Raw genomic sequence first — 15818 nt, forward strand, 5'->3', positions numbered from 1 at the left:
TGTTTCCAAAGTGCTGCGCACATTCCCCTCCCTGTTCTCTATATCTCGGCTTTACGTCAACACTAAATGGCACTGTAGTAGACTTATGGAACTTTTCACTTGATGTATATTGGATATGATATTTGGAGGGTAAACGTAAACCTCTACAATAAAGGATAAAATGTTATGTGGTTATTGTAATGTCTGCAATATCACGAGATTACTTTTCTGGCACTGACTTTACCGACATGATTGACCTTTTTTTTTTTTTTTTTCTGTTATGAGGAAAAATGGTAAGTGTATCAAAGAAAGTCCGCTAAATGACAAACCAAGGATTAAAATGAACAAGAAAAGAACTGCAACAAAAATCTCCAAGCATTCTAGTTACTTACCCTGATTATGTACGTTATTGTAACATTAATTCATCCTTAAGATGTAATTAAATCTATGGAGTTTGAGTATTTTTTAAACCTACTGTAAACTAATTATTTGAGATACAATGGCTCCACCTCGTGGACGACAGGTATTATGACACAGCGTGAAACGCCTTTATTGTTTGTGATTTTGGATAATTATGGTTTACATGAAAACCCCAAATTCAGTGTCTCATAAAATTATACTATTACATAAGATTAAAACAAATATTCTAAACAGACATGTCAAACCTATGAAAGTATGTACATTTCTTAAAACGTAGATGGGCCTCCTCTAGCATAAATCACTGAGTCAATATGACTTGGCATGAGGTTTGTAAATGAGAGTAAATCATTGTGACTTACTCTCATTAAGTAGGATATTAATGACTGTCTTCTGTACATAAGAAAAAAATTACTGGCGTTTTGAGTATGTGACACCACAAGTTTTTAATATTTAACTTTTATTTTAATGTTTTGAAACACTTAAACTCCAGTATTCATCACCTACAAGCCATAATAATCAAAATCACAAGGGAAAATTTGGCAATATCTCTATATATTGACTATACGTATGTCCCTATACATGTGTGTAATAACAACAGTAAATTCAACTACAGTTCATGTGGTGCTGAGCTTGGAAACTCAAGGCTGCAGTTTCCAAGCTTCTGAGCTTCGGCTTCAGAGAGTGTCTGTCTTTGGGGTTACTTGTTGGTTGAGTAGTCAGACACTTAATAGTATTGATATTTCATAATAACATTACTCAAGTAAAAGTAAAAAAGTATAGTGCAGTAAAACTCCACCTAACAGTATTTTGTTTTTGTTTTTGTTTTTGTTTTCCATTTAACTGAGCAATTGTAATTAGGTGCCACCCACCTCTGTTGGTTAGATGCACACACCTGGCACCAATATGTCAGGGATTGCAACAACTAATCAACCTAAAAAAAAATCTTACCCAAATTATCAATACGTGTTTTCTTTTACCTTCGCTGATAGAGTTACCTTGTGTTTTACCATGCTGCTTATACCTGCCCTGTTTGTCCTAAGTCAACATTTTTTTATGTGAAACTGTGTTTTATATGTTGTTTGTAGTTCTGTTATAATTTTAGTACTCCCTTACGACTATGAATGATCAAGCTAACCATTTCATTGGAACAAAATCACTTAGTGATATAAAGATGGCATTCTCCTACTTATTTATTTATGTATTTATGGCATGATCTTAGGTGTAAATGTTGGATAAATGAAATTTTTTCCATGCTCTATTTCTTTTTAAAATACTTTTTTTTTTCTTTTTTTCACAGAACATTTTATTTAATTTAGTTTCATATCATTTTATTTATTTTAGAGACCTATGCATAGTTATTTTAAGTGTTAAAAGATAGTGTTTACACCAGAGGGCGCTAAATGCTCAACTTTTCACTCAGATTGCCCCGATTGTCATTGTTTTTGCTTTTGTAATTGTGAAGGGAAAGTGCAAAACAAGGTCAGTAGGAGGGGAAATGGGGATTTTCACACTGTAAAACAATATAAGATGCATCTGATATAAGCTTAGGGTTAACCTTATATTCGAATAGGTTCACCTCGGTAAAATAAAATATATCTTCAAAATGCATACTATTTGATTTTGCAGAGATCAAATTGTATTTTTATTTTTTTTTACTATGCAGCATCAGCTGTTTAGAACTGAAGAACACCATATTGCAAGATCTACTGTACATCAATTTGAATATGTGTAATTCCAGTTCTAAGGGTAATTGTCATTGAAAATACTGTGATGGGTATTATGAAAAAAGAAATTATTTCATGTCTGATAAATAGTCATTTGGAGGCATGAAGAGACTCCAGTGATTATGTTAGGAGATCCTGTACCAATTTGCCCAAGTCATATACTTTGTACTCAATCTGCAAGTGCTTTAGTTCACCAGTTCTGGCTCTGTAAACTGGAGATTTGTAGATCTACAAGGGGTTAAGGCCATTGGTTGTCTGTTAGGAGGATTGCTGACTCCAGACTCTAATTTTCACCTCTCTGTCTTGTTGGAAGCAGCATGAAGTGTGAAGGGTGAACATTAAGGACATGCCTCAGCTTAGCATCTCTGGAGAGAGGAAGCTGTTATAAATTAGTACTTTGAAGCTCGCAGCTTTCTAGGGAAATTGTGATTTTTAAAAAAATGATTGTCAGTATTAAGACAATCATCAAGATGCTCTTAAATGTTTAATTTATTTATATATTTAGCTTGAGTTGGCATTCATGAATCACAGAGTGGTCAGATGTCTGCAAGCGGTCAGTCAGACCAGAAACCATATGCTCCATTTCTCTCTCCAAGATCTGAGAAAAGGAAGCAAGCCATGCTGCATCTTTAATGAGAGTCTGACATCTGTCTCACTATCTGTTCCACCAGCACCTCCACCGGACTTCCGGTAAACAGAATGCAACTAAGCCTCTAAATTTATGCTTTAGGAATCTCAATTCTGCTGAGAACTCTTCAAAAGTGAACATCATTAGCAGAAAAACCTGCGGTGTGTGTCAGCTGATTGCATTCAGATCATTCCCTTTAAAAAAAAAAAGCAAGTGTGCAGGCATCCCCCCGTATTAGTAGCAAATTCTTTTCATCTGTGTCATTTGATTGATTGGTATAAAGTTTTTATAGACTCTTCATTAGCCTGTTAGAGAGTACTGGATCAATACATGACTGAATTGAGCACCACATATCTGCTACAGGGTACCTTAGTCTGTGTAGATGGATGGTTATATGGTTACAAACATCATTTCACATTCCAAGGTCCAACCAAAAAAAAAAAAAAAAAAAAAAAAAAAAAACGACAAAACAGATACCCATACACATAACCACAACCATTCGAAAACAAGATTACATAAAATGTAGCATGAAGTTAATAAAACGTAATAACAGACAACTGCACATGGCATATTTTGCGGTTAAACCAACACTGTGCTAAGTCTGTTTGGTCCTTTTCTGAATTGGTGTTTATTTAACTCTTTAGCACCAGACGATTTGAACACCTGAAATTGTTAAAACTGCTCAGTCTCTAGTTAAAATCTGCTGTGTACCAGTCTCTCCACAGCTGTGAATAGTATCATGTAGAGTTCACCCGTGGGCTTGCTAAGACCGTGAGCATTTTATTTTCCAATTAATGTAAATGACATATAAGCTCAAATATCAGATCTCTAAGTTCACCCTTAAGAGTGCTGACTCCGGCTGTCACAAACATTTCATTGCACTGGCCCGTCTTGGTCTTATCAAAAATAATCTCAAAGCATCATTGTAGGCAACCTGAAATCTTCTCAGAATTCCCTTTTTATAGTGTGCGCATATTCATTGATCCCATCTTGGATGTTGTGAAATGATCTTACTCTCATTTTGGTTTTGGTGAAAGTTCTTTTGGAACTTTAACAATGTGAGTTAAAGTTCCAAAAGAACTTTGAGTTGAATATTGGTCATTGAGACTTGATGAGCTCAAATTGCTGCCTCTTTGCCAGCGAGTGCTACCAATTGTTTTTTGACCTGCCTTGACCTGCCTTATTGTGCATAGTGTTCAAGTTTAACGTGGCCCCTTGTTCAACCTACTGCCATATGGTAAAAGGAAAAGGGCCTCTGTGTCACATGATATTGATACCGCAGATCGACAGAAAGTCAAAGATAATTAACTTAATTAACTAAGATATCCTACAAACCAGCCTAAAATATTGTATTTTTTTTTTGTCATGGTACATATAATGACACAAAACATACAGAAGGTCTAATTGGCCTTGATGAATTGTGCACTCTGATTGTATGCATGGCTACCAAAGCATTTGAATACAGTCAAATTTGTGCTTCGATGTCTTTTTCATTAAATGCAAATTTGTTCCTGCAAGGCTACATGAACTAAAAAGTTCCAGGAACCCGCTTTCTGTTTCACCCCTCGTTCTGCCCCAGAGGGAGTGTACTCTACTGTTCACAACACAAACTACTCTCGTGCACACTGGTGGAAATATCTATTTAACCCCTTTTGTCCGTGATGTTTTCCTTTACTGTCTGTTTTCATCAAACTCCCGTGGACTCCACATGCTGTGGGGTTCACTGAGGTCACACTTGCCTTTTTATAAATGAACATGTGGACGCGTGCATGTGATGGGCCAGTATGGTCGGACTAACTTCCTTTGTGAAAGATCAGTCAACCATATCCTTCACAAAAGGCATAAAGAGGAGTTGACTACCTAGTGAAAGTGCATTTTGATCTCAATGAGATCACTTCAGCTGCTTGTTTTGCACCTGATTTACTGATATGAGTCGAAATGGGTGTAGAGATATAAAGATTATATTCCACCCTGCCTTACCTCTCTAATTATTAATACGCAATTAAACACACTTTGTGGATCATGGTGCCCTTGCTATGTTCTTGTAGCTCTTTTAGATCACCTTGTGAACTATAACGCCTTTTGAATCTTTGTTTTCCAATTGATGTTAACTGCCATTATTCCAAACATTGATGACCGGATGTTTTTAATTGGTTTCGATGTCTTCAGAAACTTGCTTAACCAGCTTTCTGGCTCAAACCAATGTTGAAGGGACACCCAGGAGTTGTTCAAAGGGTGGAGTGGTGGTGGTGGAGGGTGCATGATATGAGTCAAGAGAAATGGAGGGAAGGGTTGATAAAAAAAAAAACAACAGATCTTTACTTCCTAATCCTTTTGTGTCCGTGGTGTTAATCCATTCAGACAAACCAAGTCCCCTCCAACCACCCACCCATGTTCAAAGCATCCCCTTAACCCCCCGCCCCTCCTTCCTCTCCAGCTTTTTCATCAGCTTTTGCATCACATACCCCTTCTCCCAGCACACAGACAACCAACAGCTATGTGGAAACACTCGTCCCACAGACAGTTGTGCAGTGACATTCCACTGACAAAAACAGCAACTCAGCTTCAAATCTGTTTATATTTGATCTTTTTTTTTTTTTTTTTTACCTATGGAGCCCCAGGGAACACATTTGGCATTGGTCTGCTTGCTTTTACATGTTTGCGAATTCAATTACTAATCTTGCACCAGCCTTTTCATTTGTGCATGGAGGAAATTACAAAGTGCTTCTGTTTTGCTCTGAGTACTCTCCTTATTCCTCATTGTTTTAACCGCAACCCGAGATGGCACGAGAGAGCAACACGGTGCATTCACAGCCAGTGTTTTCATGTCATGGTCTTGTTTACGAGCTGCAGGAGAGGAGCAGGAGGAGGAGGAGGAGGCATCAGGGAGGGTAATCGCAGTGGTTGCCAGGGGAAGAGGAGGTTGCATCTAATGAGGTCACACCCTGGCAACCCTTTGACTCCTCCCACCTACCCCTCCTATTCTCCTGTCTTTGCATTTGTCCCACCGTGCCCACCCTGTCAACTCCCCGCCTTCTTCCACCCCCTGACAGGGAGAACTCTCCGTGGTGCTGACAACAGAACAACACATTCAGGCTCAAGCTTCCTCTCAGCTGCAAAGGGAAAGGCAAAGCGAGACACAAGAAACAAAAACACAACACGAATGCTTGCAGAGAGAGGCTTGTGTATTAGTGTGACAGAAATATTAGTTCAAAGGGACTCAGCAAAAAAAAAAAAGAGCTGTGGAAGAAAGAGATGGACACAGAGCAAGAGAGAGAGGCTGACGTATTAGAGTAAGGTGGCTACAGTAGGCAGTGGGCGTGTTCTTCTTGTTTTGGTGTATAGCTGGGAAGCCCAGTGTCATCTGCTTAAGCACCGAGGTACTGCGCTGAACAGGACAGAGGAAATCGGCAGGGAATGCAAGAACCCTTGGTCTACCTCATCCACCAGGGCGCCGCGGATGTGGATCCCCTTTTTTAAATTACTGTCGCGAGACTTTGATCGAATAGAACGTGCAAAGAAGAAACTCTCCGAGAAAGAGCCTTGAACTGGACTTTAAAGCCAACTTGGCTATGCAGCTGTGAGAGGACTTTGGTTTGAGAAGATGTGAGGTGCATTTTTGCAATGCACGCAGTGGCAGTTGTGTGCTGCTTTTTTAGCGCACGCACATGTGCGTAGAAGTGAAGCTCTCACAGCTGGCTTGGAGTCTGGCAGCATCTGGATTGGAGGTGCACGATACTTGGCCCAGGAGAAGGGAGCACTGGGCAGGGCACCTGATGGCCCAGCTCCCTTCTAGTTCCATCTTCATCCTGGGTCACTGGGACTCTTTCAAGTGGGACACAATCTGTTGGGGGAAAAAAAAATAAGTAAACAAACGATGGACGGAGGTCTATGTGGATTTAAGTGGACGAGTGCATGGACCGTTCTGCATAGGTCAGAGTTCATTGTTGCACCGTGGACTCAGGGAGAGACAGAAGACACTTTGGTTTACACCACAGTAAAGACAAAGCCCTATTGTAAGTATGCATCGTAATGCTTTTTTTTTATAACAAAAAATATCACACAGGACATTAGGCAGATTAATAACCAGTCTACTTATTTCATGCATATACTCTTTAATTTGGCAGGAATTTCCACTTAGAAATTAGCCTGACACATGTGAAAGACTTGTCAGTTGTTGGCATTTTGAAAAGTAAAGCAACTAAAGGTTAGCTGAGGTTAACTGCAATCCACTGATGTATGTCTGTATGTGTGTATTCATGCACAAGCACCCATGCGTGAGGCCACCATAATGCTGGCCCTGAAATTTTTTTGACATTGTGTCTTTAGAATATCCACGGTGGCCCTCTCTGGTGACATGGTTGCCTGGAAACAGAAACGATGTGCCACCATAATTTACTTTTAAAGCAAAGTGCACCTCTGTCTCAACTGTCATTTAGGGCAACAATGAGCAGAGGAGGAACTGAAAGCAAGAGGAAATCTAAATGAGACAAAAGGAATTGAAATATCTAAAAACAAACCAAAAAAATAAATAAAAAACTGGTTGGAGAATTTATAGATTTTGCTGAAGTGATAGAATGTTACCATAATTTTAAATCACTAAGTTTTTTGAGAACAAGCCTTTGTAAAAGGCCAGTAAAAACACTGTGATAAACAAGCTGATTCCAGTGTGGGCTTCTTTTGCAGGCTTACAGGATTAAGCCGGTAGGCTTAATTCAGCTCAAACACTGTTTGAACAGTGCTTTCTCATCTCTGCACTTATGCTGGCATACCTCATTTCTTCCTTAAAACTCAGTTCAATTTTCCCATACCAAAGACTTATACGCACATGTCTGTATGTGCACTAGTGACAAAATCTTGCAATCAAAATACATCAAAATTGTTCGTCGCCGTGCTTCGGTGCCCTAGTGTGAACTCTCCTGTCTCTAACAGCAATCACTCCATATGTCTTTAAAAAGATGGGCTGAGGAGGTGTTGAGGATGCCAGAAGGGGTGTGGAGCCTACAGATAAACCCACTGACCTACCCTGCATGGCGAGGCATAGATAGACACGGGATGCAGAGATGCTAAGGATGACCAGACAATGGTTGCCCTCCCTGTTAGCTGCGCAGTCTCCATCTGGCTGCCCTCCAAGACCCCCCTCACTGCCCTATCCTCCCTGCACACACAACATACATGCAGTTATCTCAAAGCCCCTTCCCCCCACCCCCCTCTCTCCATGCTCGCTCCCACTCAGTGCTTCTCTCGTACGTAAACAAGCAGAAGTCTTCGGCTGATCTGAAAACACTGACCTACATAAAAGCATGCACTGTCTTCTCCTCATCCTATTCTAGACTCTCTAAATTCAAGTTGAGAGCATTACATATTTTATGTATAATTTTGCATGTGTTATTATTATTATTATTATTATTATTATTATTATTATTATTATTATTATTATTATATTTTTTTATTTTTTGGAAAAATGCATCCAGCACATACATGCTCTGTACGTCTTATATGCTTCTGAGATTGAAGAGATGGAATGAGTTTTATTATAGTTTACTAGTGAACTGTAATTAGCTGCATAATTTTTTGTTGCAGAGTTGGGGGGCAACAAAGAAAGATTTGTGGATCAAAGCAAACAACAGCAAAATAAATAAATAAGTGAAATGTTATTTGTATATGCAAAGCTGTGCTTTTGTTCAGTGAGACTGCTTTAATTTGTTTGTGTCAATCCTTTATTTTATCCCAGGAACGCTGTATCTCAATGCTCTCTTGGTTAAAACCAGTCATTTCACACTGAAAAATGTGCAGATACAACTGAGAAAATGAGCCTGTTGTTAATCAACACTCAAACAGGAAGTTATGTCTAACTGCTGGTGTGTGACAATGTTGAATGAAACATGATGCCACCCTCAAAAGATGAATTATACCACGGAAGATGCAAGACTCAGCAACATCGTACAGCTTCTCTTTGAAAAGAGCCACACATCATTACTCATAAATGTTAACAGATACTTTGATCAACTCAGTGTGTTAGATTTGTATGAGGCTTTTAGCTATTTTTTTAATAATTGGCTTTCTTATAATCAGAAAATAAAAACTGTGCTTTGCACGAGATAATTACAAAAGTAGTAACTGTAAAAGTCCACTGTCGCGACGGCTTCTAGTTAGAACCTTGTTCTGCAGAAAGCTGAACTTCAGACCCAAAAGTCTTTCGCACTCTTGAATTTGTTTTCTTCCAGGAATGTTCTGTATTAGCTCCAATCACCTTCTGAATGGATGAAAAATATTCCCACAACTTAATGCTTCCACTGCTGCTCTCTGCAGGGACTCTTCAAGAATTAACAGAGACTTCGGAAGGCAATTGCTTCCACTGATTTAAGGGTTATAAATACTTTTGTAAGACAATATAACTAATGACACAATAACATGCTTCCTGGAAAGATCCATGTTACTCTGTATTCTGAATATTCTGTGCACCGATTAGGTAAGTGATCATAACTAAGAGTTTTTTTTTTCTTTCAATTAGAATGCAGTGCAAAGACTTGAAGAATGATGAGCTCCAAAGAGGAGGAAACTCTCAGCTTTTTCCAATATGTTGAGGAGAATGGGCTGAGAGCCTACAACAGCCTGTTGGCTCAGAACTTGGACCACACCAGGAATGAAAGAAACAGGACATTCCTGCAGGAAAAAAACGAGAAGAAAAGGAAACAGGAGGAAGCCATAAGGAGGTAGGAAGGCAACCAGCCACAAAACAACAAACAAGACCCATGAGCATAAGTGAATAAACAGAGATGTCAGAGGACACACAAACACTTGGTTTTACCTTCATCACTGATTAGATGTATCACGCCTGCTACAACTCTGTGACATCACAGATGTGATAGAGTTCCCTTTAGGTTAGAGAGAATTGGGACAAGTGGAAAGAGGGTGCCTGTGAGGGTGGCAGGTTGTTTTATTTTGAGGTTAACAAGTGTGGACTGATGCACTCTATGAACCTATGGAGGATAATTAATTTCTCATTTAGACTTATTTAGGACTCGTCCTTGCAAAGAGGTCACTGATGCTCTATTAAAAAAACAAAAAAAAAAAAAAACAGCAAGAATGAGGAGAATCATCTGTGCAAGAAGAAGCTTTAGACTGTGAGGATACAAACGAGAAAGATGCAGGGGAACTATTTTTATTCTGTTTTCTGGTACAGAATACTTCTGTCTATGCTGAAAATGTGTTATGTTTAAGTATATTCAATTATATAATGTGTGGGAATAATTTTGTCTATCAGGGACAAGGCATTTTATTACATCTAAATGCTGTTTTCACACATTGATTACAAAGGTTTTCAACAGGAACACCAAAACCATCCCTAGATATGGCCAAAAGGTGATGCCACCATAAAGGTGTAGTGATGTCAGGTGAGATACTATCTCACCTGACATCAGTAACTTGAATTACCTACAATAGGTGAGACAGTATCTCACCTATTGTAGGTAATTCAATCAAAGCTGATTGTCAGCTTACACACAAACAAACACACATTTCCTAATTGTGAAGATAAATGACTTATAATAACATTCCAACATGTAAAACAACTTCTAGCTGGTTTAGTTGCTCTCATATTGTTCAATTGTGCTTGATTTTAAAAAGCGGTGAAAGGATAAAATACATGATCTACCGACAAAAAAAGCACTTTCACTTCTTTCCTACTGGTAATCGGATCATTTCCTAAGATAAACTGCTTCAGTTTGTGGCAGCAGTTATGAAAAACATGCTACCCAGTGTTAAAACGGAATAAATGTTTTTTTTTTTTTTATCAGTCTGTGAAAAACAAAGTATTTAAGCCCCTGTTCAAAGTTTTATCTTGTCATCCAGTCATTACTTTGGCGCAACCCTGGATGGTTGAATGTTAAGTGAGCAGATGTTCATCTGCATCTTTAGCCCTGTCACATTCCTGTCAAAGGTCGTGTAATTCTAAAGATCTCTTCCTCTTTTGTTGCCTGTTGTTCTTTGTGTGACTCTTTGTGGACAGCTCATTCCAGAGTGGCTACGTTTTATTTCTTTCGCAATCAAAGCTGATTTAGGGTTGCTAATGCTAATACTCCAAGCATTTTTGGAGGTCGTTAAAGTTGGAAATCCTTCTGTGTTCGCATCAAAACACCTCCCCCCCTCCCCCCGCCTCCCCATCTCTATCAGTAGTCTGATGTAATCCTGTGGAGCAACTTCAGGAATTAGACACAGGGGATGCCTGAGGAAACTGACATTTGCTTCCTTTTAGATTTTGCCAGAGCAAGAGCATTAATACCTTTCCACTTCAGGAGGAGCATCAAATTTTGCAATGTTTTTTTTTGTGTGACTCCTGCAAGTAGGTCAATGAGATGACCTATTTCTTACAGTAACTGAGAGAGAGTTTTAGAATTCATAGTGCATACTTGTTTCTGTGAGTGAATAAGCACATCCATGCTTGAACAACAGGTTAAAAGAAATGAGAGAGGGGTTGTTGAAGGGGGGGTGGAGGGAGAGCAAATGGCTTGTAAATTGTATTAGACTGAGTGTATTTAAGAGTGTGGTGAAGAAAAACTTGTTAGAGAATGATTAAGTGTGAGTTCAGTTACAGGGGATGTGTTCTGCCTGGTGACAGTTGGAGGAGCTGTAGTCCAATTGAATCAGCCTGTTGGATTTGAGCAAGGCGGGCCTTCCTGCTGACAGTTTCCTCACTAAGGGTCTCTTCTGTTGTTTTTTTTTTTTTCTTTTTTACCTTTTTGAACACAAAAGTCATTGCCATAGCCTCACAGAAATACTTATTAAAGGGTATTTAATCACCGTTTGTCCCTCCTAACCACAAACTCATAGAAGACCAAACGTATGCAAATGTTCCTACATTTGCATGGGAATGCAAATTTCAAACGTCTCCTTTCCCTCTTCTAAACCCTTTGGAGCATGTGTGCATCCACTTACAGGCACTCATTCTGTTTCTTTACTCAGTATTCTCCTTGCTCCTTAAACAGAGAAAATTATTTGTTTATTTTTATTTTTTTTTATTTTTTAACATTGCCACACAGAAAAGCAGAGTTGCCCAACAACAAGTCAACTTCATTTGGTCCAACTGCACCTGTGGTCTGTCCTCTAGCCAATCACTGGGCAAATATCCTAAAAATAACTCAGCCACCAGTACTTCAGTCACACCAAGCCACCTACACACATGCGACCCATGCATACTGAAGCTGCAATGAGATGCACACCCAAAACATATGGGAAGCAGAAACATTTTTTTTTTCAATGACAAGTGTGGCTACATCTAATAGGTGTAATCTTTCTGCTTGTTTTCCAATTACATTTTATCCCCAAACCTTAATCGTGACTATAATAATGACATACAAATAAACAAACCAGGATACAAAATATGTTTTTGTGTTAAGATTTTGGATGCTTTGATTTCCCTATTTGACGGGCTTATCACAGTGACATTCTAAGGTTTGCTGCTGGCATCTTTTTCTTGAACCACCTGCTTAGTTTTTAAGCAAAACTACCTTGACAATGAGATGCAGCCATGTGCAAGTGTTGCGTTGTGCACATGTACTTTGTTATTGTTGTGCCGGGGCAGCTGGTTTTGTGCCTGATGTGTATATGTGTCCTGTTGCTAGGCAAAGCAGAGTCTGAGCAATGAACCAAATCTATACAGCGCCTTCTGTTCAGCAGCTGGCCAAGAGGGAGTCACTGTCAGCAAAGGAGCATGCACATTCATGCTTTAAGCACATATGAATTCTGATATGTGTCACATTTGTAAACATGTACATATCAGTTTATGTTCTTTTCTTAGCTTTCAATATATGAAATATGAAAACAGTTCAAGCATGCACGCATAACACACACAAACACGCACACACTTTATCCAATTAGTGTTCCCCTTTTGCCCATCATTAAGGCTCCATTCAGGCCAATCATCCATTTATAGGCATTGATTGTTTACAGGCGGGGGAGTGGGGGTTGAGGCTTCCATTGTGTTTGTGTGACTAGTGTCAGTCATATCCAGGGTTAAGCTCAAATCAATACTGTGCCTTAACTCTGGTGACTTTTATGCTGTCAGTGAAACTCGCATTTGTCGATGACTTGACTTGATGCCCTTATCAAATGCACACAAACATATAAACAAAATTGTTTCTGAGTTTGTGTTATTTTTTTTCTCATATTTTATCAGAACTTGCATGTTTAATTCTCCATCTTTAAATTAGTTTTTTTTTTTTCTTTTATTCCTCCCCCCTCCCCTTTTTGCTGCTTTCAGAACTGGTGAGGATATAGCGACAGAAGGCAAGCACCTGCGCATGGGCTCAATAACCATGCCTGAGCCCCAGGAGCGAATGCCCTTGCCCCACCTGCACACTATCGCTTGCGGTCAGGGCTTCTCGGTCCGCTCCCAGTCCCTCCACTCTGTTGGTGGCGGTAACACAGGAGGAGGAGGAGGAGGAGGAGGAGGAGATGAGGAAGTGGGGAGTCCCACCTCTAGGAAGCAGCCACCACCTAAGCCTAGGAGAGACCCGGCTACCAAGCTGAGCATGTCGTCTGAAGCAGTGGACCACAGTGCCATGTCCACCTGCCGTGGGGAGAGATGTGACGGTGAGTGTTTGTGGCACTTTGCATCACATTGCTGCAGATATCTTTAGCTGTTCTCTCAGAGTCACATGACATCTAGTTGTTGACATGATACAAATTTATTTACATGAAATTACTTCCTTTGATTACTTACGGGTAATGACATCATAAACATGTCTTGATCAGTCTTATTTTATTTTATTTATTTATTTATTTATTCATTTATTTATTTATTTATTTTTTACTTACTTTTTGTTTGTTGGTCCCAATTAGTTAATTCCTTCTCCAATTTTTACCCTCACTTATTATCTATAAAGTGGCATTTCATCTCTTCTTGTTCTGTTACACACACCTGTAGTTAAGTAGTACTATGATTTCTTGACAGTCAACATCCTCTGTTCTTGTGTATTTTAGGACAAACACAATGCTTATCTCATATCCCAATAAATCAGAGCAAGTGAAGATAAAANCAGCCTAAAATATTGTATTTTTTTTTTGTCATGGTACATATAATGACACAAAACATACAGAAGGTCTAATTGGCCTTGATGAATTGTGCACTCTGATTGTATGCATGGCTACCAAAGCATTTGAATACAGTCAAATTTGTGTTTCGATGTCTTTTTCATTAAATGCAAATTTGTTCCTGCAAGGCTACATGAACTAAAAAGTTCCAGGAACCCGCTTTCTGTTTCACCCCTCGTTCTGCCCCAGAGGGAGTGTACTCTACTGTTCACAACACAAACTACTCTCGTGCACACTGGTGGAAATATCTATTTAACCCCTTTTGTCCGTGATGTTTTCCTTTACTGTCTGTTTTCATCAAACTCCCGTGGACTCCACATGCTGTGGGGTTCACTGAGGTCACACTTGCCTTTTTATAAATGAACATGTGGACGCGTGCATGTGATGGGCCAGTATGGTCGGACTAACTTCCTTTGTGAAAGATCAGTCAACCATATCCTTCACAAAAGGCATAAAGAGGAGTTGACTACCTAGTGAAAGTGCATTTTGATCTCAATGAGATCACTTCAGCTGCTTGTTTTGCACCTGATTTACTGATATGAGTCGAAATGGGTGTAGAGATATAAAGATTATATTCCACCCTGCCTTACCTCTCTAATTATTAATACGCAATTAAACACACTTTGTGGATCATGGTGCCCTTGCTATGTTCTTGTAGCTCTTTTAGATCACCTTGTGAACTATAACGCCTTTTGAATCTTTGTTTTCCAATTGATGTTAACTGCCATTATTCCAAACATTGATGACCGGATGTTTTTAATTGGTTTCGATGTCTTCAGAAACTTGCTTAACCAGCTTTCTGGCTCAAACCAATGTTGAAGGGACACCCAGGAGTTGTTCAAAGGGTGGAGTGGTGGTGGTGGAGGGTGCATGATATGAGTCAAGAGAAATGGAGGGAAGGGTTGATAAAAAAAAAAACAACAGATCTTTACTTCCTAATCCTTTTGTGTCCGTGGTGTTAATCCATTCAGACAAACCAAGTCCCCTCCAACCACCCACCCATGTTCAAAGCATCCCCTTACCCCCTCCCTTCCTCTCCAGCTTTTTCATCAGCTTTTGCATCACATACCCCTTCTCCCAGCACACAGACAACCAACAGCTATGTGGAAACACTCGTCCCACAGACAGTTGTGCAGTGACATTCCACTGACAAAAACAGCAACTCAGCTTCAAATCTGTTTATATTTGATCTTTTTTTTTTTTTTTTTTACCTATGGAGCCCCAGGGAACACATTTGGCATTGGTCTGCTTGCTTTTACATGTTTGCGAATTCAATTACTAATCTTGCACCAGCCTTTTCATTTGTGCATGGAGGAAATTACAAAGTGCTGCTGTTTTGCTCTGAGTACTCTCCTTATTCCTCATTGTTTTAACCACAACCCGAGACGGCACGAGAGAGCAACACGGTGCATTCACAGCCAGTGTTTTCATGTCATGGTCTTGTTTACGAGCTGCAGGAGAGGAGCAGGAGGAGGAGGAGGAGGCATCAGGGAGGGTAATCGCAGTGGTTGCCAGGGGAAGAGGAGGTTGCATCTAATGAGGTCACACCCTGGCAACCCTTTGACTCCTCCCACCTACCCCTCCTATTCTCCTGTCTTTGCATTTGTCCCACCGTGCCCACCCTGTCAACTCCCCGCCTTCTTCCACCCCCTGACAGGGAGAACTCTCCGTGGTGCTGACAACAGAACAACACATTCAGGCTCAAGCTTCCTCTCAGCTGCAAAGGGAAAGGCAAAGCGAGACACAAGAAACAAAAACACAACACGAATGCTTGCAGAGAGAGGCTTGTGTATTAGTGTGACAGAAATATTAGTTCAAAGGGACTCAGCAAAAAAAAAAAAGAGCTGTGGAAGAAAGAGATGGACACAGAGCAAGAGAGAGAGGCTGACGTATTAGAGTAAGGTGGCTACAGTAGGCAGTGGGCGTGTTCTTCTTGTTTTGGTGTATAGCTGGGAAGCCCAGTGTCATCTGCT

General features: G+C 39.8%; 1 protein-coding gene across 1 annotated transcript in view; it reads left to right on the forward strand.

The window, feature by feature from the left end:
- Positions 1–5805: 5805 nt before the first annotated feature.
- nyap2b (neuronal tyrosine-phosphorylated phosphoinositide-3-kinase adaptor 2b) overlaps positions 5806–15818 on the forward strand; it is a 28157-nt gene continuing 18144 nt past the window's right edge. The window contains exons 1-4 of the mRNA XM_016679092.1: positions 5806–6767; positions 9266–9467; positions 13013–13344; positions 15303–15340. Coding sequence (XP_016534578.1) covers positions 9289–9467; positions 13013–13344; positions 15303–15340 — 549 coding nt within the window. The 5' untranslated portion in view covers positions 5806–6767; positions 9266–9288. The remainder of the gene's footprint in view (positions 6768–9265; positions 9468–13012; positions 13345–15302; positions 15341–15818) is intronic.

This window comes from Poecilia formosa, unplaced genomic scaffold (assembly GCF_000485575.1).
Source record: "Poecilia formosa unplaced genomic scaffold, Poecilia_formosa-5.1.2 Scaffold202, whole genome shotgun sequence".
In the NCBI taxonomy this organism is placed as follows: Eukaryota; Metazoa; Chordata; class Actinopteri; order Cyprinodontiformes; family Poeciliidae; genus Poecilia; species Poecilia formosa.